Source organism: Haliotis cracherodii, unplaced genomic scaffold (assembly GCF_022045235.1).
Source record: "Haliotis cracherodii isolate W230 unplaced genomic scaffold, xgHalCrac1.p SCAF_2, whole genome shotgun sequence".
In the NCBI taxonomy this organism is placed as follows: domain Eukaryota; kingdom Metazoa; phylum Mollusca; class Gastropoda; order Lepetellida; family Haliotidae; genus Haliotis; species Haliotis cracherodii.
In genome coordinates, this window is record NW_027266275.1 from 2,220,496 (window position 1) to 2,244,415 (window position 23,920).

At 43.2% G+C, this 23,920-nt stretch overlaps 1 protein-coding gene across 1 annotated transcript in view; it reads left to right on the forward strand.

Moving 5' to 3' along the window:
* The window catches only part of LOC139469407 (uncharacterized), a 176,156-nt gene that overhangs the window by 84,918 nt on the left and 67,318 nt on the right, over window positions 1-23,920 (forward strand). Inside the window, exons 32-41 of the mRNA XM_071251571.1 lie at window positions 4,529-4,642; window positions 5,058-5,303; window positions 5,746-5,884; window positions 8,509-8,642; window positions 13,142-13,357; window positions 16,389-16,622; window positions 19,145-19,275; window positions 22,203-22,396; window positions 23,034-23,161; window positions 23,544-23,660. Coding sequence (XP_071107672.1) covers window positions 4,529-4,642; window positions 5,058-5,303; window positions 5,746-5,884; window positions 8,509-8,642; window positions 13,142-13,357; window positions 16,389-16,622; window positions 19,145-19,275; window positions 22,203-22,396; window positions 23,034-23,161; window positions 23,544-23,660 — 1,653 coding nt within the window. The remainder of the gene's footprint in view (window positions 1-4,528; window positions 4,643-5,057; window positions 5,304-5,745; window positions 5,885-8,508; window positions 8,643-13,141; window positions 13,358-16,388; window positions 16,623-19,144; window positions 19,276-22,202; window positions 22,397-23,033; window positions 23,162-23,543; window positions 23,661-23,920) is intronic.

The window sequence follows — 23,920 nt, forward strand, 5'->3', positions numbered from 1 at the left end:
TAATTGTGTGTAGCTATAAACCAGGTTGTATGCATGTGTGTTCTATTATATCTGCCATAGAATCGAGAGCAGCTATAAACCAGGTCGTATGCATGTGTGTTCTATTATATCGGTCATAGAATCGTGTTCTATAAACCAGGTCGTATACATGTATGTTCTATTATATACCATAGAATTGTGTGTAGCTATAAACCAGGTCGTATGCATATGTGTGGTCTATTATATATGTGATAGAATGGTGTGCACTATAAACCAGGTCGTATGCACATGTATGTTCTATTAGATCTGCTATAGAATCGTGTGCAGCTATAAACCTGGTCGTATGCATGTGTGTTCTATTATCTGCCATAGAATTGTGTTTAACTTTACACCAAGTGCTATGCACGTGTGTTCTATTTTATCTGCCATAAAATCGTGTGTAGCTATAAACCAGGTCGTATGCATGTGTGTTCTATTATATCTGCCATAGAATTGTGTGTAGCTATAAACCAGGTCTTATGCTTGTTTGTTCTATTATCTGCCATAGAATCGTGTGCAGCTATAGACCAGGTCGTATGCATATGTGTTCTATTATATCTGCCATAGAATCGTGTGCAGCTGTAAACAAGGTCGTATGCATGTGTGTCCTATTATATCTGTCATAGAATCGTGTGTAGCTATTAACCGGGTTGTATGCATGTCTGTTTTATTATATCTGCCATAGAATCATGTGTAGCTATAAACCAGGTCGTATGCATGTGTGTTCTATTATGTCTGCCATAGAATCGTGTTCTATAAACCAGGTCGTATTCATGTGTGTTCTATTATATCTACCATAGAATCGTGTGTAGCTATTCACCGGGTCGTATGCATGTGTGTTCTATTATATGTGTGTGTGTGTGTTGCTGTAAACCAGGTCGTATGTATGTGTTCTAATATATCTGCCATAGAATCGCATGTAGCTATAAACCAGGTCGTATGCATGTGTGTTCTATAATCTGCCATAGAATAGTGTGAAGCTATAAACCAGGTCGTATACATGTGTGTTCTATTATGTCTGCCATAGAATGTGTGCTATAAACCAGGTCGTATGCATATGTGTTTTATTATAACTGCAATAGAATGTGATATTTCCTTTTTTATAGAAGCGACAAACTGCTTTCAATGTCCATATTAAAAAAACAGTGTTGGAAGTAGACAGGCAGTTGGTGGTTTCACACAGATATTCCGTCAAAAAGTAGATAGGACGCAAGTCAAGAAGGCCTCGAATCGCCTTTTATAGAATCTGTTACCTCTAGCGGAATTTCAAGGACAAGGTAGTCACTCTCAGTGTCAACAACAGCAACACCACCAACTGTAACAACATTTCTAGGACAAGGTAGTCACTCTCAGTGTCAACAACAACAACAACAACACAGAGAGTGAACAGTAATTTACAAAATCAAGAAAAAAAGTAGCACATGACATTTTAAGAGCGTTTCGTTCATTTTCTGCCACTTAAAATCACCACTGCCAGTAACAAATTCTAATGCCACGTAACAATGGAAAATATCTTCTTCAAATCTATGCGAGAAGGTATTTACACTTTGAACCAAATATAGGCAAGTTGTTCTTCAATAACGATCTGCTAAACTTACATTTCATCTGTTCACCTATTAGTCCCTGGACAAAATATGAATCATTCAGACACTGTACCCTGCAGCAATAGTCTCTGGACAATATGCATGGCATCAAACCGCTGGTCCCTGGAACATTCAGCCCCGGACAATATCTGTGACACTGAAACACTATTCCCTGCTATAATAGTCCCTGGACAATATGTGTGGCAGTGAAACACTATTCCCTGCAATATTAGTCCCTGGACAATATGTGTGGCACTGAAACACTATTCTCTGCAATATTAGTCCCTGGACAATATGTGTGGCACTGAAACACTATTCTCTGCAATAATAGTCCCTGGACAATATGTGTGGCTCTGAAACACTATTCACTGCAATAATAGTCCCTGGACAATATGTGTGGCACTGAAACACTATTCTCTGCAATAATAGTCCCTGGACAATAAGTGTGGCACTGAAACACTATTCTCTGCCATATTAGTCCCTGGACAATATGTGTGGCACTGAAACACTATTCCCTGCAATATTAGTCCCTGGACAATATGTGTGGCACTGAAACACTATTCCCTGCAATATTAGTCCCTGGACAATATGTGTGGCACTGAAACACTATTCCCTGCAATATAAGCCCCTGGACAATATGTGTGGCACTGAAACACTATTCCCTGCATTATTAGTCCCTGGACAATATGTGTGGCACTTAAACACTATTCCATGCAATATTAGCCCCTGGACATTATCCCGCGATATGCCAAGGAGAGGCTCGGGCCACCGAGCCATGGATGCCCGTGCCAATAATGGAAACAAACAATGTGATTGGGCAAAATGGCCGAGGGTGTGCAGGTACTAGTGGGCTACTAAGCTGCTAATTGTGCATACCAAAATGCTACCGTTGCTACCAACGGCGATTCGCAGCTAGCGCTGCTGGCCTGAGACTGCTACCGCTGTCCGGCCCCCACGTAGCATATGTAAATGCTACCATTGCTTGGCAACTACCACGATGCCAAAAGCAGCTCCCGCTGCTGGCCTAAGTCAGACTACCGCTGCCCAGCCCCATGTAGCCGGACAAAGCAGATCCCACTGCCTGGCCCCATTAGCAAAACCATTGTGTGACTACCGCCGCGGACCCTACTGTCAGCTACCGCTTGACAAGACGACTTCCGCCGCCGGGCCCATATACGTGGCAATTGTTTGCCCCAACGTATGTTATTTTACGATTCCCCGGCTGAAAAGTCGGGAAGACAAGGTTCCCACTGAGAAGCAGGTAACCACGGAAAGGTTCCCGCTGAAAAGCAGGTAGCCTTAAGCACGAGTATTAATTTGGAAGCAAATTAATTTGTTACTAGCAGTGTAGCCCACAAGAACCCCGCCACAAAGCACCATAGTGCTATTCCACACCCACGGCCACGCGATACGCGGAGATAGCATTGTTGTCCTGCTTGCCTATGTACTGAAAAGAAACACTAACCTGTGGAGATGACATCCTTACTGGCGCAAAACAAGCGCCAGGGCATGCAATAAATTGTCCGTAAAACACACACAGTCCTTTGTCACTGAGGTGGACGCCCTCCCAGGCGTACCATGTCTTGTCTGATGCCAGGATCTGGAGATGTGGCACTATTGTACCGCCGAGCTCTTTGACTCGGTTGGCCAGTCGGCGGTTGATATTCTTCCGCATCCCCTCGATCTTTAGTGGATCCCTGGCATCGTGCCAGTAGCGCCTGGGCAATATTGAGGATACGATGATCTTGGTGTCAGGAAGCTGGAGTTGTATCCGAAGGATTGATGCCACCATGTCAAGGTAGAGTTGGCTGCCCTTGACCGAGCACAGGTCGTTAGAGCCCAGGTGAATGATGAGGGCTCTGAGGCTGCGCCGTGACTTGAAGAGGGACTGTGCGTGAATGATGGACTGTAACAAAAGGCGGGATGATGCTTGCGCGGGATTATTCCCCGGGCACGGTGCAGAGTGGTGACCCGGGGGTGATTGAGTTACGAGGGGTGATTGGGTTACGGACGTAATTAGCCAATGGTTTGGATACGCGCGATAAAGTCATTTAGTAGTTAGTACTAAATGTAAATATGTGTGGCACTGAAACACTATTTCCTGCAATAATAGTCCCTGGACAATATGTGTGACACTAAAACATTGTTTCCTGCAATATTAGTCCCTGGACAATATATGTGGCACTGAGACAATGTAACCCACAATATTAGTCCCTGGACAATGTATGTGGCACTAAAACACTGTTTCCTGCAATATTAGTCCCTGGAAAATAGACCCGTGAAGATTCCTGGGTAAAATAGGTCTTCAGCAAACCATGCTTGCCGTAAAAGGTGATTATGCTTGTCGTAAAAGGCGACTAACGGAATCGGGTGGTCATGCTAGCTGACTTGGTTGATGCATGCAATCGATCCCAATTGCGTGGATCGATGCTCATGATATTAATCACTGGATTGTCTGGATCAGACTCGATTATTTACAGACCGCCGTCATATAGCTGGAATATTGCTGAGTGCGGCGTCAAACAACAAACCAACCAACCAACCAACCCTGGACAATATGTATTGCACCAATACACTTGTCAATCAAATAGGTGATATGTACAGTCAAAGATTTATCAAAATGTGCCAGAATTTATATATAATTAATCACGTTAAATTATATGGTACTCGTATCTATGCAACAATATATCTAAACACATAAATACGACTGCTTGGTTTTTATCAAGTGCAAGAAACATATATCCATCATTTACTGAACATGTCGCTCTTCCAAACGCCATCTCGATTGATCAACCTTGACCTTGACCCTAACTGAACCTCAACTACATAAATATCAGTCCTGTCCTTGACGTCTTTGATAGGCAATTTAGAAGTTTTAAGAACGTGAATGCATAAAAAAGTAATTATTTCTCGCTCTGTATTTCCAGACTATACCGGGGACAGGTGCGAGTCTGAGATCGACTACTGCAGATCTAACCCCTGTCTGAATGGTGCCACCTGCAAACCCAAACTTGGGGGATTCGACTGCGAATGTATCGCTGGTATGTGGCCCAATTATGTTGATGTATTAATAACGGATTCATTGCTTGGACAGGCGTCACGTTACCATTCGTTTTAAACAAACATGAATGCAGACGTCCACTGAGTCTCGTGCTTGTGTCTGAGAAAACAGAGCTTTTTCCACAAGGCATTGATCATGATCGTGCTTCAACCCCTTATCCGGACCACGTACCGCATTCAACGGACAAAGCGACAACGTACAACGGACAACGTACAACGAACCATAGCCATAGCACCAGTGTTTTAATCTCTGTCAGTAAAACCTATTCTGCAACAACACGACCCTAGTCGTGTAACATTAATAACGGGGAACCAAAGAGAAACATACCTATGTCTTGATACAATAGTAATACCGATGAAGGTGTGTGTGAACTTCACAACGATTATATGTTTAAGCCACGGAATGCAAGATGGAAAGGAGCGAAACAGACTTCAATCCTGGTGCTGAGTACATCACACTCTTGTCCAGCACTACTGTGGATGCCTGCAGAGCTAAATGTATAAGTAATTCAACCTGTGTTGCCATGGGGTTCTACACGGACAACAACGCGTGTGTCTTACTCAATGAAGAACAAGCTCGAATGAAACCTACAACGGGTGCAACTGGGCCATACTATGAAAAGCGATGCGAAAGAAAGCCATGTATGTATCTAATATATTCACGCATGTCCACTGTCCACTTTGGTCGTGTCTAATGCAGGTGTAACTAAACAATACAGGTACAGTGGTGCACCCAGGCTACAGATACGAAGGTTGTGAGTACGATTCTTGGTAGTGTAATGAAAACATTTGTCATTTGATTTTACATGTTATTACATTGTGTTCACATGCAAACTAAAGTACTAGCGATAAACATTCATATATTACAATCTAAACGGACGTTGTATTTATAAAAATCTTGGGATATGATATATAATCCCAGAGATATCATTACGTCCCTGTTTATGATATTTAACCAAACTGGTTTATGGAGAACCAAACGATGATGGCACTGTAGGTTTATAAGTGACATAGGTAACAATAAACGACTCTGATTGTAGTATTGCCGGTCTAATGTTATTGTGCATGCACATGTTTACCACAGACTTCAACGGCACATATTGCCAGACGGACCTGAGGAATAACTGTTCAACCAATGACTGCCAAGGCGACAGCGTGTGCCGGGATCTGAATGGCAGATACGAGTGTGTGTGTCCCTCTGGAGGCCAGTACACAAAACCACAGTAGGTCTCATGTAACACTGTTCTTGCGAATGCAGTTTCTGTTTTAATGAGTTACAGCAATGACCAACAGTTGTTGGTTTACAGAACGCAGCAGCGTGTCACATTAGACGAACCTACGGAAAATTAGCTGTACATCTATCACATATACTCAACAACAAAAGTTCCTGTGACACCAATATTTTAGCATATTTTTCAAACAAGTAAAGTTTGGTTTTCAATATTGTAGTACATGTATGGAATCAAGTCACAAAAACGCAACTGCTACAGAAAAGCATGCATTCCATGCAAAAGATGACTTTTATGCAAGCCCCATGCATTTCACTACCCAAGAATGGGTATAAAAACATGTGCGTTAACAGGATTCCATATGCATTGTTTGGCATCGTGCTGACAACAACCACTCAGAAAAACAACAAAATTCAATTATTCAACATTTCGAAATGCCACTCTTGTCCGAAAATGTGCGTCTGCGAGCCATTGGTATGCTTGAAGCAGGATCGAGTCAACGTGATGTTGCAAGACAATTTAACGTCCACAGAAACACCATTTGGTGTTTATGGCAACGTTGGCAACAGACGAAAGCAGTCAGAGACCATCCTCGGAGTGGCAGGCCACGCGTAACCAATAATCGACAAGACAACTGGATTCGAACAACACACCTACGAAATCTATTCCAGTCATCAACAGTGACTGCAAGAGGCATCCATGGCCTTCGACGAATATCTTCACAAACCGTACGTCGTCACCTCAAGAAGTGCAGGGATTGTCGCCAGAAGACCCGCCAGACGTCCCATTTTGACAGGAAACCACCGTCAAGCACGTCTACAGTGGTGAAGACAGCGTCTACACTGGACGGCCATGCAGTTCTATTCACTTACATAAAACAATATACGCCTATCATAAACACAGATAGACACATACAATTCATACGCATGCTAATAAGATGAAATACAGTACATAGCATTATTGTAAATGCACTGGCTAGAATGTATTTATGTACAAGTACATTTCAAAAGTATTCTTGTCTCGATATATAATCAAATGCATACATTAGATACTACATACATACATACATACATACATACATACATACATACATACATACATACATACATACATACCAATAAGAACAAATACTTTCTATCCTATATACATATATACAAGTAGGTGAACATGACAGAGCAATACTATAAAATACCACATGCATTCATGCTTTCCTTCATTCATTGATTTATGCTTACTTTTATTCATTCATTCATGCTTATGAATTTTCATGAATTGAGGATACGTATTTGGGTGTTTAACTAAATAATAATCACGAATCCACATTCCGTGCATTCGTGTCTGAACACACATATATCCAAATACAAACAATATCTGCAGTATTGCAAATACCAATTAATGAATGAAATCCTCAATCCAATAATAAAAAACTTACCTCGGAATTTGATGTAAGTTTCCTCAAAATGATCATCGTGAATAACACGTGAGAAATAAGGAACCGAAGTAATCGAAGAGGGGACTGATGAGCGGGACTGATGAGGGAACTGAAGGGGGCAACTGACGAGAGGACTGACGAGGGAACCAATGAGGTGACTGATGAGGGGTCTGATGAGCGGGACCGATGAGGGGGCTGATGAGCGGGACTGATGAGCGAACTGAAGGGGGTAACTGACGAGGGGACTGACGAAGGAACCGATGAGGGGACTGATGAGGTGGCTGATGAGTGGGACTGATGAGGAAACTGAAGGGGGGAACTGACGAGGGGACTGACGAAGGAACCGATGAGGGGACTCATGAGGGGACTCATGAGACAACCGATGGGCGGACTGATGAGGGGGGACTGATGAAGGAACCGTTGAAAGGACTGAATAGGGAACTGATGAGGGGGACTGATGAGGGAACTGAAGGGGGGAACTGACGAGGGGACTGACGAAGGGACCGATGAGGGGACTGATGAGGAACTGATGGGGGAAGTGATGAGGGAACTGATGGGGGAGCTGAAGTGAGGACCGATGAGGGAACTGATGAGGAGGTGATGGGGAAACTGATGAGGGAACTGATGGAGAAACTGAAGGACAATTGTTTTTTGGGGGGGTGTTTGGGGGGGGGGGGGGGGGGGGGCTGGTTAGGAAAGCGATGGGGGACAGAAGGGGGACGGATGGTAGAACTGTTGAAGGAACTGATGGGGGGGGTGGTGAGGGGGAACCGAAAGGGGACGGATGGGGAGTGATGCGGGACAAAAGAGAGAATCGATGAGGGAACTGATGAGGGAACTAATGGGGGGACTGAAGGGGGAAATGTTGAGGGGACTGCAGGGGGAAGTTATGGGGACTGACGGGAAAACTGAATTGGGGAATGATGGGGGACAGAAGAGAGAATCGATCAGGGAACTGATAAGGGATCTAATGGGTGAATTGATGGAGAACTGACGGTGAACTGAAAGGGTAATTGATAGGGGGACTGAAGGAAGAACTGAAGGGGGCACTGGTGAGGGAACTGAAGGGGGAACCTAAAAAGGGTCCTTGTGAGGGAACTGATAGGAGAGCTGATGGATAATACAATCTCACCGCTTATTGGCAAAAGTAAAGTGTCGTGACAGGTGGTTATTATTCTCCTTTTAGTTGTGAAAGTAAGAACAACTCCTGCAGTGATGAACCCTGCAAGAACGGCGGCACCTGTAATCCATGGGGGGATGTTCGGTATCAGTGCACCTGTCGCCCTGGCTTCGCAGGGGTTAACTGTGAGACTGACGTGGGTAAGTCGTGTGTAGATGGTGTAGTTACATGTATACAGCTGCAGGGTGTTAACCGTGAGACTGCTGTGAGAAGGCCGTGTCTAGACAGTGTAGTTGATGTATATATTGTGTTAACTGTGAGACTGCCGTGTGTACACAGTGTAGTTACATGTATATAGGATGTTAACTGTGAGACTGCCGTGGGTAGGTCATATGTAGACAGTGTAGTTACACGTATATAGTGTTCACTGTGAGACTGCCGTGGGTAGGTCATATGTAGACAGTGTAGCTTCATGTATATAGGATGTTAACTGTGAGACTGCCGTGGGTAAGTCGTGCCTAGACAATGTAGGTACATGTATATAGGGTGTTAACTGTGAGACATCCGTGGGTAAGTCGTGTGTAGACAGTGTAGTTACATGTATATAGGGTGTTAACTGTGAGACTGCCGTGGGTAAGTCGTGTGTAGACAGTGTAGTTACATGTATATAGGGTGTTAACTGTGAGACTGCCGTGGGTAAGTCGTGTGTAGACAGTATAGTTACATGTATATAGGGTGTTAACTGTGAGACTGCCGTGGGTAAGTCGTGTGAAGACAGTGTAGTTACATGTATATAGTATGTTAACTGTGAGACTGCTGTGGGTAAGTCATGTGTAGACAATGTAGTTACATGTTTTTAGGATGTTAACTGTGAGACTGCCGTGGGTAGGTCATGTGTAGGCAGTGTAGTTACATGTATATAGGATGTTAACTGTGAGACTGACGTTGGTAACTCGTGTGTAGACAGTGTAGTTACATGTATATAGAGTGTTCACTGTGAGACTGCCGTGGGTAGGTCATGTGTAGACAGTGTAGTTATATGTATATAGGGAGTTAACTGTAAGACTGCTGTACGCAAGTCGTGTGTAGACAGTGTAGTTACATGTATATAGGGTGTTAACTGTGTCACTGCCGTGGGTAAGTCGTATGTAGACAGTGTAGTTACATGTATATAGAGTGTTCACTGTGAGACTGCCGTGGGTAGGTCATGTGTAGACAGTGTAGTTATATGTATATAGGGAGTTAACTGTAAGACTGCTGTACGCAAGTCGTGTGTAGACAGTGTAGTTACATGTATATATAGTGTTAACTAGGAGACTGCCGTGGGTAAGTCGTGTGTAGACAGTGTAGTTACTTGTATATAGTCTTAACTGTGAGACTGACGTTGGTAAGTCGTGTGTAGACAGTGTAGTTACATGTATATAGGATGTTAACTGTGAGACTGCCGTGGGTAGGTCATGTGTTGACAGTGTAGTCACATGTATATAGGATGTTAACTGTGAGACTGCCGTGGGTAGGTCATGTGTTGACAGTGTAGTCACATGTATATAGGATGTTAACTGTGAGACTGCCGTGGGTAAGTCGTGTGTAGACAGTGTAGTTACATGTATATAGGGTGTTAACTGTGAGACTGCTGTGGGTAAGTCGTGTGTAGACAGTGTAGTTACATGTTTTTAGAGTGTTAACTGTGAGACTGACGTGGGTAGGTCATGTGTAGACAGCGTCATTACATGTATATAGGGTGTTAACTGTGAGACTGACTTGGGTTAGTCGTGTGTAGACAGTGTAGTTACATGTATATAGGGTGTTAACTGTGAGACTGGCGTGGCTAAGTCGTGTATAGACAGTGTAGTAAAATGTATATAGGGTGTTAACTGTAAGGCTTCTCTAGGTAAGTCGTGTGTAGACAGTGTAGTTACATGTATATGTATATAGGGTGTTAACTGTAAGACTGCTGTTGGTAAGTCGTGTGTAGACAGTGTAGTAAAATGTATATAGGGTGTTAACTGTAAGGCTTCTCTAGGTAAGTCGTGTGTAGACAGTGTAGTTACATGTATATGTATATAGGGTGTTAACTGTAAGACTGCTATTGGTAAATCGTGTGTAGACAGTGTAGTTACATGTATATGTATATAGGGTGTCAACTGTGAGACTGCCGTTGGTAAGTCGTGTGTAGACAGTGTAGATACATGTATATAGGGTGTTAACTGTGTGACTGCCGTGGGTACGTCATTTTTAGACAGAGTAGTTACATGTATGTAGGGTGTTAACTGTGAGACTGACGTGGGTAAGTCGTGTGTAGACAGTATAGTTACATGTATATAGAGTGTTAACTGTGAGACTGACGTTGGTAAGTCGTGTGTAGACAATGTAGTTACATGTATAGAGGGTGTTCGTTGTAAGACTGACGTGGGTATGTCGTGTGTAGACAATATAGTTACATGTATGTAGGGTGTTAACTGTGAGACTGACGTGGGTAGGTCGTGTGTAGACAGTGTCATTACTTGTATAGAGGGTGTTAACTGTGAGACTGACGTTGGTAGGTCGTGTGTAGACAATGTAGTTACATGTATATATGGTGTTAACTGTGAGACTGACGTTGGTAAGTCGTGTGTAGACAGTGTAGTTATATGTATATAGGGTGTTCGCTGTGAGACTTAGGTGGTTAAGTTGTGTATAGACAGTGTAGTTACATGTATATATGGTGTTAACTGTGAGACTGGCGTGGGTAGGTCATGTGTAGACAGTGTAGTTACATGTACATAGGGTGTTAACTGTGAGACTGCCGTGGCTAAGTCGTATGTAGACAGTGTATTTGCATGTATATAGGATGTTAACTGTAAAACTGCTGTGGGCAAGTCGTTTGTAGACAGTGTAGTTACATGTATGTAGGGTGTTAACTGTGAGATTGACTTGGGTAGGTCATGTGTGGACAGTGTATATAGGATGTTAACTGTAAGTCTCCCGTGGGTAAGTCATGTGTAGACAGTGTAGTTACATGTACATATGCTGTTAACTGTGTCACTGCCGTGGATAAATCGTGTGTAGACAGTGTAGTTGCATGTACATATGGTGATAACTGTGAGATTGACGTGGGTAGGTCATGTGTAGACAGTGTAGTTACATGTATATAGGATGTTAACTCTAAGACTGCCGTGGGTAAGTCGTTTGTAGACAGTGTAGATACATGTACATGTATATAGGTTGTTAGTTGTGAGACTGCCGAGGGTAGGTCATGTGTAGCCGGTGTAGTTACATGTACATATGCTGTTAACTGTGTCACTGCCGTGGGTAAGTCGTGTGTAGACAGTGTAGTTGCATGTAAATATGGTGTTAACTGTGAGATTGACGTGGGTAGGTCGTGTGTGGTCAGTGTAGTTACATGTATATATGCTGTTAACTGTAAGACTGACGTGGGTAAGTCGTGTGTAGACAGTGTAGTTACATGTATATAGGGTGTTAACTGTGAGACTGCCGTGGGTAGGTCATGTGTAGACAGTGTAGTTACATGTATATAGGGTGTTAACTGTGAGACTGCCGTGGGTAAGTCGTGTGTAGACAGTGTAGTTACATGTTTTTAGGGTGTTAACTGTGAGACTGACGTGGGTAAGTCATGTGTAGACAGTGTAGTTACATGTATGTAGGGTGTTAACTGTCAGATTGACGTGGGTACGTCGTGTGTGGACAGTGTAGTTACATGTATATTGAGTGTTAACTGTGAGACTGACGTGGGTATGTCATGTGTTGACAGTGTCATTACATGTATATAGGGTGTTAACTATGAGACTGACGTTGGTAGGTCGTGTGTAGACAGTGTAGTTACATGTATATAGGGTATTAACTGTGAGACTGACGTGGGTAGGTCATGTGTAGACAGTGTCATTACAGGTATATAGGGTGTTAACTGTGAGACTGACGTGGGTAGGTCATGTGTAGACAGTGTCATTACATGTATATAGTGTGTAAGTCGTGTGGACACAGTGTAGTTACATTTATGTATGATGTTAACTGTAAGACTGCCGTGGGTAAGTCGTGTGTAGACAGTGTAGTTACATGTATATAGGGTGTTAACTGTGAGACTGACGTGGGTAAGTCGTCTGTAGAAAGTGTAGTTACATGTATGTAGGGTGTTAACTGTGAGACCGACGTGGGTAAGTCGTCTGTAGAAAGTGTAGTTACATGTATATAGGGTGTTAACTGTGAGACCGACGTGGGTAAGTCGTGTGTAGACAGTGTAGTTACATGTATATAGGGTGTTAACTGTGAGACTGCCGTGGGTAAGTCGTGTGTAGACAGTGTAGTTACATGTATATAGGGTGTTAACTGTGAGACCGACGTGGGTAAGTCGTGTGTAGACAGTGTAGTTACATGTATATAGGGTGTTAACTGTGAGACCGACGTGGGTAAGTCGTCTGTAGAAAGTGTAGTTACATGTATGTAGGGTGTTAACTGTGAGACCGACGTGGGTAAGTCGTGTGTTGACACTGAGTAACATGTAGATGTATATAGGTCGTTTGTTCCCAGTGCAGTTACACGTTGAGGGATTGTCACCAATGAAAGTGACGTTTTTGTCTTGAAAACTGTTTGTGTACATCTACATGTTGTGTTAACCGGCTCTGTGAAGTCAATCGATTTTGTTTTAAAATTTGGTATCGTCATTAATTATCACTTGTGTAAATGTCGCTCTGTCTCACCACAGATGAGTGCAAGCAGAACCCGGATGGATGTCTGTACGGCGGCAGGTGTGTCGATGGCTCTAACTCATACTCTTGCTCGTGCAAACCCGGCTTCGAAGACGACCACTGCCAGAATGATGTGATCATGTGTACAGCCGGACGCTGCAGCAACGGCCTCTGTATCAACAATTACGACAACGTCACCGCTGACTGCATCTGCGAGAGCCCCTTAGTGAGAGGTAACTTCCGTCTTTATATCAGCCCCCCCCCTCCCCTGCTGACTATATTTCCTAATTTCTTTGATGTAAAGGAAGAGAGATATTTCTGTTGCAAGTTGAATTTTAAGAGATCTCTATGCATAATACCTTGAACTATCTGCTAATATAGAGCTCAAAACTTGGTAAAACATGCCTATGAGCTTTTGTAAAAAAATATTAATAAACATATTTCCATTCCCAACTACTTGATTTAACGAGATGTTTCTAATCTTGGAAGCACGTGTTGTGTAACCATTATTATTAAATAACATGTAACAGGTTTGATGTCACCGTGTGTCCCTGGTGTCATTATGTGCTCAAACTCAGAAATACTGTAGAGAATTGTTATCAACATTAACTGTTTCCAATATAAACTTTCAGGTAACTGTCTGAAAGCTATGCTGACTTAAACATAATGAACTGTAAGACATTACATACAATGTGAAACATTTATACACAGGAAAACATACCTATTTTCCATATTAATGACATTATGAATAAACTCATCTCATTTCTATGACATATAATACTCTGAAGTTATAGATTAACTATAGTTGTGATATTTACATGAAACTGTACCAATAAATGGCTATCCTTGACTTAACTCCATGTCTGACAACTGACAATATTCACTGATGAGTTATCGCCCTTTACATGATAAAATGCATACAAATACTCAAAATGTTTATCCTGATCTCAGGGATACGAATTACACTTTCATACATAAGATACAGAACCCAGAGCTTCTTTGAACACAAACTGAAAGAACATCTTCAACAGACAGCTGATTGTTAAGAGACGAGGCAGAATTATCTCCCCTTAATTGGAATGCAACTGTTATTCCTGTGCAAAGATTATTACTTAACCTCACAATTATTCTGTAACAATGTTGTAACCCTTATACATGTATTTACAAAGAGACTACTGCACACGCATAGTTGTCAACATTAGACAAATGAATACTTTCATAAAACGTAGGTAAAACGTGGGAAAACTTTCTAATTCACTTCACAATGCAAAAACAGTAATCTACAAGAATATCCTGATCAAACAACTTGTACCATAGTTAGGGTTAAATTGTAGGGATTCTACGCTTAGTAGCAGACATTGATCAAGTCATAACCTTTCGTTAACTCACACTGAACGGGACGTCGCGTTTGTTGAGTTCTGCTGTGGCCGACAGGAGAGGGACGTTACTGCCTATATACAACCACTATAAAACACTTGCGTTGCCCGCTAAAATACCATTCTGACAAAATTATATTTTACTAAGGCAAAAACGACACTGTTTTCAAAGTGGAAACTATTAAAGAACTATTTCTCCTTCATCGTATGTATAAATTAGCATGATATGACAATATTTTCGAAAACATCCATCTGCGACTGACAACTATGGCGGCAACGAACAGACTTTTTTCCGATGACGGGCCTGCTGACTTCTTAAACTTAAATTCCAGACTTACTGTATGTTGATACATACATAAAAATACACAACATGTTGTATGTGTTTGGGGGGACAAGGGGAATGTGTATGTATGCATTGATTCCTCACCTGAAGCAAACGAAATGGGATATATGAGATGAACAAATAGTTTCTCCATGATATTATACAAACAGTCTGCGCATGCGTTAAACACACATGGCAGTCAGGTACTGTTTACCCAACACAAATTATGCTATCAACATAAGCTTCTGACGAATACAAATGTCCTTACAACCTGATAATATTCTTACATCATGTTTATAACACAAATCTGTTCTAAGAAAACAGCAATAATCAACTTAAGGGGCTGTCAATCTAAGTTAACGTAATAACTGATGATCTACTGCTATCATAAGACAAATATATCATTTAACAAAAACATTATTATATGACTTTCTTCGAGATCGTTGTTCACCCACTTATTATCGAAACCAACACCTTATACAGTGGACATTAGAGATTATATATAGAGGAAACCTACCGCATTAGCCATATACCATATTGTTAGGGGTCGGTAGACCGACTTTAAGAAAAATAAATTACATGCTAATAAATGTATCTTTTCAGTGGACTCAAACCTCTGGAAATTCCATACTTTAGAACCATATAAAAGCACTGGTAGAATTTATGAATCGAAAAGTCAAAAATTAAGCGTAGGTGTCTCAGGTTCCAATTTTGATAATTTTGATCGCAACCAAAGCAGTACTGTTCTACCATTTAAGCTCGTACAACTGAATTTGAAATCATATTTCTTTCAAATTCAATGTATGACAAAAATTAACTCCAAGGTATTTATACTCATTTGATTAATTAAGAGAAACACTTTTGTATGTCCATTTTGCACCTTTCAATACACGACCACCTCTCTAAAATACAACAATATTAGTTTTGTCCAGATAAACATAAAACTTCCATTCATCAGAATGGCTTTCCAAAATGTTTAACTGATTCTGGAGATCAGCTATGGTATTTGTCAAGAGTGTAACATCGTCTGCAAACAAAAGCATTCTTATTTCTAGTATATCAGTATATAACTGAACGCCATGTTTACAATATCTGCATGTTTACATAGATAACTCATTAATACAGAAAGAAAACAATAATGGGTTTAAGACACAACCTTTGGGGCAGTCAAATATTCACTAAATTCTCCATTACAGCGTATGCATGCACGCACCCCACTATAAACAACTCGTAACATTGAGACATTTTCCCATCTAATCCATTTTGTTTAGGACATGACCATAACATTATACGGTCAACTGACTCAAATGCCTTTTTGAAATCTACAAATCCAACATATACTTTATGTGTTCTACATAAAAGTGTCAAAGATGGAACTTTCAACCTCCGAACGGACCGGAAAATCAAGTATTGTGGTTGCAGTGATTTGGCTGCAATATGTTTCAGTGACATAATTCATTCTCAATGGCATCACAATGCCCCACACTACTGTGTGTCACATATATCTTTTTCAACGTTAATTAACTAATACAGGGAATGTCTAACACTGAACAACTGTTTCTCCAGATTCCAATGGCGAGTGTGCCAGGATCAACTTCTGTTCCCCATCCCCCTGTACCACCAACAACACTGAACGCTGTGACAGTCTGTCAGACGGCTACCGCTGTGTGTGCAAGTCCGGCTACGAGGGATCACTGTGTCAGCACGACATCGACGACTGTGCCAGTACCCCGTGTGTGCATGGAACCTGTACAGACAAACTGACCACGTTCTCCTGTCAGTGTGACGCGGGCTGGACAGGTAAACTGACCATATTCTCCTGACAGTGTGACGCTGGCTGGACAGGTAAACTGACCACGTTCTCCTGACAGTGTGACGCTGGTTGGACAGGTAAACTGACCACGTTCTCCTGTCAGTGTGATGCTGGCTGGACAGGTAAACTGACCACGTTCTCCTGCCAGTGTGACGCGGGCTGGACAGGTAAACTCACCACGTCATCCTGTCAATGTGACGCTGGCAGGACAGGTAAACTGACCAAGTTATCCTGTCAGTGTGATGCTGGTTGGACAGGTAAATAGACCACGTTCTCCTGTCAGTGTGATGCTGGTTGGACAGGTAAACTGACCACGTTCTCCTGTCAATGTGATGCTGGCTGGACAGGTAAACTGACCACGTTCTCCTGTCAATGTGATGCTGGCAGGACAGGTAAACTGACCACGTTCTCCGGTCAATGTGATGCTGGCAGGACAGGTAAACTGACCACGTTCTCCTGTCAATGTGATGCTGACAGGACAGGTAAACTGACCACGTTCTTCTGTCAATGTGATGCTGGCAGGACAGGTAAACTGACCACGTTCTCCTGTCAATGTGATGCTGGCAGGACAGGTAAACTGACCACGTTCTCCTGTCAATGTGATGCTGGCAGGACAGGTAAACTGACCACGTTCTCCTGTCAATGTGACGCTGTCAGGACAGGTAAACTGACCATGTTCTCCTATCAGTGTGATGCTCGCAGGACAGGTAAATAGACCACGTTCTCATTTAAGTGTGACGCTGGCTGGACAGGTAAACTGACCACGTTCTCCTGACAGTGTGACGCAGGCTGTACAGACAAACTGACCACGTTCTCCTGTCAGTGTGACGCGGGATGTACAGACAAACTGACCACGTTCTCCTGTCAGTGTGACGCGGGCTGGACAGGTAAACTCACCACGTTCTCCTGTCAGTGTGATGCTGGCTGGACAGGTAGACTCACCACGTTCTCCTGTCAGTGTGACGCTGGCTGGACAGGTAAACTCACCACGTCATCCTGTCAGTGTGACGCGGGCTGGACAGGTAAACTCACCACGTTCTCCTGTCAGTGTGACGCGGGCTGTACAGACAAACTGACCACGTTCTCCTGTCAATGTGACGCTGGCTGGACAGGTAAACTCACCACGTCATCCTGTCAGTGTGACGCGGGCTGGACAGGTAAACTCACCACGTTCTCCTGTCAGTGTGACGCGGGCTGTACAGACAAACTGACCACGTTCTCCTGTCAATGTGACGCTGGCTGGACAGGTAAACTCACCACGTCATCCTGTCAGTGTGACGCGGGCTGGACAGGTAAACTCACCACGTTCTCCTGTCAGTGTGACGCGGGCTGTACAGACAAACTGACCACGTTCTCCTGTCAATGTGACGCTGGCTGGACAGGTAAACTGACCAAGTTCTCCTGCCAATGTGATGCTGGCAGGACAGGTAAACTGACCATGTTCTGCTGTCAGTGTGACGCTGGCAGGACAGGTAAACTGACCACGTTCTCCTGTCAATGTGATGCTGGCAGGACAGGTAAACTGACCATGTTCTCCTGTCAGTGTGACGCTGGCTGGACAGGTAAACTGACCACGTTCTCCTGCCAGTGTGACGCTGGCTGGACAGGTGAACAGACCACGTTCTCCTGCCAGTGTGACGCTTGCTGGACAGGTAAACTGACCATGTTCTCCTATCAGTGTGATGCTGGCTGGACAGGTAAACTGACCATGTTCTTCTGTCAATGTGACGCTGGCTGGACAGGTAAACTGACCAAGTTATCCTGTCAGTGTGATGCTGGTTGGACAGGTAAACTGACCACGTTCTCCTGCCAGTGTGACGCTGGCTGGACAGGTGAACAGACCACGTTCTCCTGCCAGTGTGACGCTGGCTGGACAGGTAAACTGACCATGTTCTCCTATCAGTGTGATGCTGGCTGGACAGGTAAACTGACCATGTTCTTCTGTCAATGTGACGCTGGCTGGACAGGTAAACTGACCAAGTTATCCTGTCATTGTGATGCTGGTTGGACAGGTAAACCGACCACGTTCTCCTGTCAATGTGACGCTGGCTGGACAGGTAAACTGACCACGTTCTGCTGTCAGTGTGACGCTGGCAGGACAGGTAAACTGACCAAGTTCTCCTGTCAATGTGATGCTGGGTGGACAGGTAAACTGACCATATTCTCCTATCAGTATGATGCTGGCTGGACAGGTAAACTGACCATGTTCTCCTGTCAGTGTGACGCTGGCAGGACAGGTAAACTGACCAAGTTATCCTGTCAGTGTGATGCTGGTTGGACAGGTAAATAGACCACGTTCTCATGTCAGTGTGACGATGGCTGGACAGGTAAACTGACCACGTTCTCCTGTCAATGTGACGCTGGCAGGACAGGTAAACTGACCAAGTTATCCTGTCAGTGTGATGCTGGTTGGACAGGTAAATAGACCACGTTCTCCTATCAGTGTGACGCCGGCTGGACAGGTAAAAAGACCACGTTCTCCTGTCAATGTTGTTCAATTGTTTGTTAGGTGCTACGTGCGAGTCTGACATCGTGGACTGCACAGATCAATGTCACCAAGTGCAAACAGATCGCTGCGTGGATCTGAACCAGGACTACAGGTGTGAGTGTGAGGCTGGATACACCGGTAAAAACTGTACAGTAAGTACTGACCTTAACTCAATCAGGGCCTTCTACCACTGTACACATCACACTATCCTGTCACACCCATGTTGTACACGTCACACTATCCTGTCACACCCGTGTTGTACACATCACACTATCCTGTCACACCCGTGTTGTACACATCACACTATCCTGACACACCCGTGTTGTACACATTGTACCATCCTGTCACACCCGTGTTGTACACATTGTACCATCCTGTCACACCCGTGTTGTACACACTGCACTATCCTATCACACCAGTGTTGTATACATTGTACCATCCTATCAAACCCATGTTGTACACATCACACTATCCTGTCACACCCGTGTTGTACACATTGTACCATCCTGTCACACCCGTGTTGTACACATTGTACCATCCTATCACACCAGTGTTGTACACATTGTACCATCCTATCACACCCGTGTTGTACACACTGCACTTTCCTATCACACCAGTGTTGTATACATTGTACCATCCTATCACACCCGTGTTGTACACATTGTACTATCCTATCACACCCGTGGTGTAAACACAGTACTATCCTATCACACCCGTGTTGTACACACTGTACACTATCCTATCACACCCGTGTTGTACATATCATGCTATCCTATCACACCCGTGTTGTACACACTGTACTATCCCATCACACCCGTGTTGTACACATTGTACTATCCTATCACACCAGTGTTGTACACACTGTTCTATCCTATCACACCCGTGTTGTACACACTGCTCTATCCTATCACACCCGTGTTGTACACACTGTACTATCCTATCACACCCGTGTTGTACACATCACACTATCCTATAACACCCGTGTTGTACACATAGCACTATTATATCACGTCCGTCTTGTGCACACTGCACTATCCTATCACACCCTCTTGTATATATCATACCATCCTTTCACACCCGTGATGTAAACATCATTCTATCCTATCACACCCGTGTTGTACACATTGTACCATCCTATCACACCCGTGATGTAAACATCATTCTATCCTATCACACCAGTGTTGTACACATTGTACCATAATATCACACTCGTGTTGTACACACTGTACTTTCCTATCACACCCGTGTTGTACACACTGTACTATCCTATCACACCCGTGTTGTATACATTGTACCATCCTATCACACCCGTGTTGTACACTATACTATCCTATCACACCCGTGTTGTACACTATACTATCCTATCACACCCGTGTTGTACACACTGTACTATCCTATCACACCCGTGTTGTACACATGTACTATCCTATCACACCCGTGTTGTACACATTGTACCATCCTATCACACCCGTGTTGTACACATTGTACCATCCTATCACACCCGTGTTGTACACACTGCACTATCCTATCACACCCGTGTTGTACACGCTGTACTATCCTATCACACCAGTGTTTTACACACTGTACTATCCTATCACACCCATGTTGTACACGCTGTACCATCCTATCACAACCGTGTTGTACACACTGCACTATCCTATCACACCCGTGTTGTACACGCTGTACTATCCTATCACACCAGTGTTTTACACACTGTACTATCCTATCACACCCATGTTGTACACACTCTACTATCCTATCACACCCGTGTTGTACACATTGTACCATCATATCACACCCGTGTTGTACACACTGCACTATCCTATCACACCCGTGTTGTACACACTGCACTACCTATCACACACGTGTTGTACACGCTGTACTATCCTATCACACCCGTGTTGTACACACTGTACTATTCTATCACACCCGTGTTGTACACACTGTACTATTCTATCACACCCGTGTTGTACACACTGTACTATCCTATCACACCCGTGTTGTACACACTGTACTATTCTATCACACCCGTGTTGTACACACTGTACCATCCTATCACACCCGTGTTGTACACACTGTACTATTCTATCACACCCGTGTTGTACACACTGTACTATCCTATCACACCAGTGTTGTACACATTGTACTATCCTATCACACCAGTGTTGTACACACTGCTCTATCCTATGACACCCGTGTTGTACACACTGTACTATCCTATCACACCCGTGTTTGTACACACTGTACTATCCTATCACTTCAGTGTTGTACACATTGTACTATCCTATCACACCAGAGTTGTACACATTGTACCATCTTGTCACACCCGAGCTGTACTAATTACACTATCCTATCACACACGTGTTGTGCACATCACGCTATCCTGTCACACCCGTGTTGTACACATTGCACTATGCTATCACACCAGTGTTGTACACATTGTACCTTCCTGTCACACCTGTGTTGTACACATCACACTATCCTATCACACCAATGTTGTACACATCACACTATCCTATCACACCCGTGTTGTACACGTCATACTATCCTATCACACACGTACTTTACACATCACACTATCACCCCACAAGCGCCTTGTACACATCATACTATCCTATAACACTCATGTTGTACACATCATACTATCTAACCACACCCGTGTTGTGAACATCATACTATCCTATCACACCCGTGTTGTGCACATCAAACTATCCTACCACACCCGTGTTGTACACATCATACTATTCTATCACACCCGTGTTGTACACATAACACTATCCTATCACACCAATGTTGTACACATCACACTATCCTATCACACCCGTGTTGTACACATCATACTATCCTATGACACCTGTGTCATTACATTTTTTTCCTGTAGACTGCATCGAAGTCCATTCCAGTATTCTGTATAATAATCCCGTGTGATGTTTTTGTTACTCTGTGTGTTTCTGTTACTTATCTGTATTTCTCCGTCCTACCAAATGCAACACCTGCTGATTGAGGGTAACGAATATTGAATAATGTCTTTCACAATAGCTCTATTTCTGATAAAACTGTGAGTGTAATAATTCCCCAGGAGCTGATCAACGAGTGCGACTCCCTGCCCTGCATGCATGGTGGCTCCTGTGTCGACCAACTGGCTGACTACTCGTGTAACTGTACACCTGGCTGGGAGGGCAAGAACTGCCAGAATATTAGCAACACGTGTACCGGCATCTCGTGTCAGAATGATGCCACCTGCTACCCTGTGTTTCAAGACTACTTCTGCAGGTGTGTGATGGCGCAGTAATGGCGGTCAAGTTGATCTTCGTCACAACACAAATATGAATTTGTTTGAACGTTTAGATGAAGAACAGATTGAATAGGATCTGTGCTGGATATCTACGAGAGACTTTTGTAATTACATACGTTAACAGAGTCTGCATATTTTGTTTTTAAATAAAAACTACAGCACGGCAGCGATACGTTATAACTTCATTACATTAGGAAATACACTAACAGCAAAAACTGATAAAAATATAATAATGTAACAAAATGTCTTCATTTGATATTCAAAAAAGCAAATACCAGAACAGAGAATGAAGTAACGTAACAAAGAAGAAGATGATCAAGAACTGATATGTAGAATGTGAAGGCTGGTGATGGTATAGTTTATAGTATAGTTTAGTATTCAAAGGTATGGTACTGAATAGTAATCGTCGACCATAGCAGATTAACAGAAAGCATTGGTTTGAAACAGTTCGTTTGGGAAAATATCTTCGAGCAATACATATGAATGTCGTCAATATACAATCTTGTCGACAACTCACCTGTCCATATTAAACGTCAGATGATGGTTTCTACACATGAAACAAAAGACCATAGTTTTCCTGGACGTTCATACCAACATGCAATTTACTGACTTCAGCTGCCAGAAGGGGACCCAGGGGCGTCTGTGTGAATCGTCCCCGAAGGTGTGTGATCTTGTCATGCCGTGTACCACCCAGGGTACTTGTCAGCAGTCGGGCGGGACAGCAACATGCAACTGTCAATCATGTAAGTGTCTGGATGCATCTGCTGTCGATATTGACCCATTGTCCGGTGGCTATAGGTGATATTACCTCAGTGTACATGTCTGGTGACTGGAGTCGATATTACCTCATTGTCTGGTGGCATCTGTACTCGATATTACCCCCAGTGTCTTCTAGTATCCGTAGTCGATATTACCTCAATGTATTGTGGTATCTGTAGTCGATATTACCCCAGTGTCTGGTGGTATCTGTAATTGAAAAGCTTCAATATCGATATGAGAAATGTATTGCAAAGCAGGGAGATTATGTTGAAAAGTAAAATATTAAAAAAAAACACTTGCACAATTGTTGCTTTTGTTTGTTAAGATTAGAACGTTTTGACAAGCCCTCGTATTTCTGTCTTCTAGTATACAGTGGGGTGTCCTGTGAGCTGATCAAGGATGGTTGTTCCGACAATGTCTGTAGCAATGGTAGCAACTGTTCTCTCGTCGAGCCAATGGGGCACAGTTGTGCCTGCCCAGAAGGTGGGTTTCTGAGCACTTGACTCTCATTTCCACTCTTCTACTTCTAAATCCTCAAAGGTGGGACAACGTGTCTCTACACATCAGGCAGCACCTTTATACTTCTACACCCAAGCCCCTCTTAATAAAAACTTTAATCTTGACTACAGTAAATCTGGAAGGATGCAATCCAAAGAGCACTGACATCTTCGTCACTTGAGATATGTTAACATGCCACTGAACCGTTTTCCAGATCTCAAATCAAAACCTACTTACTCCTAGAC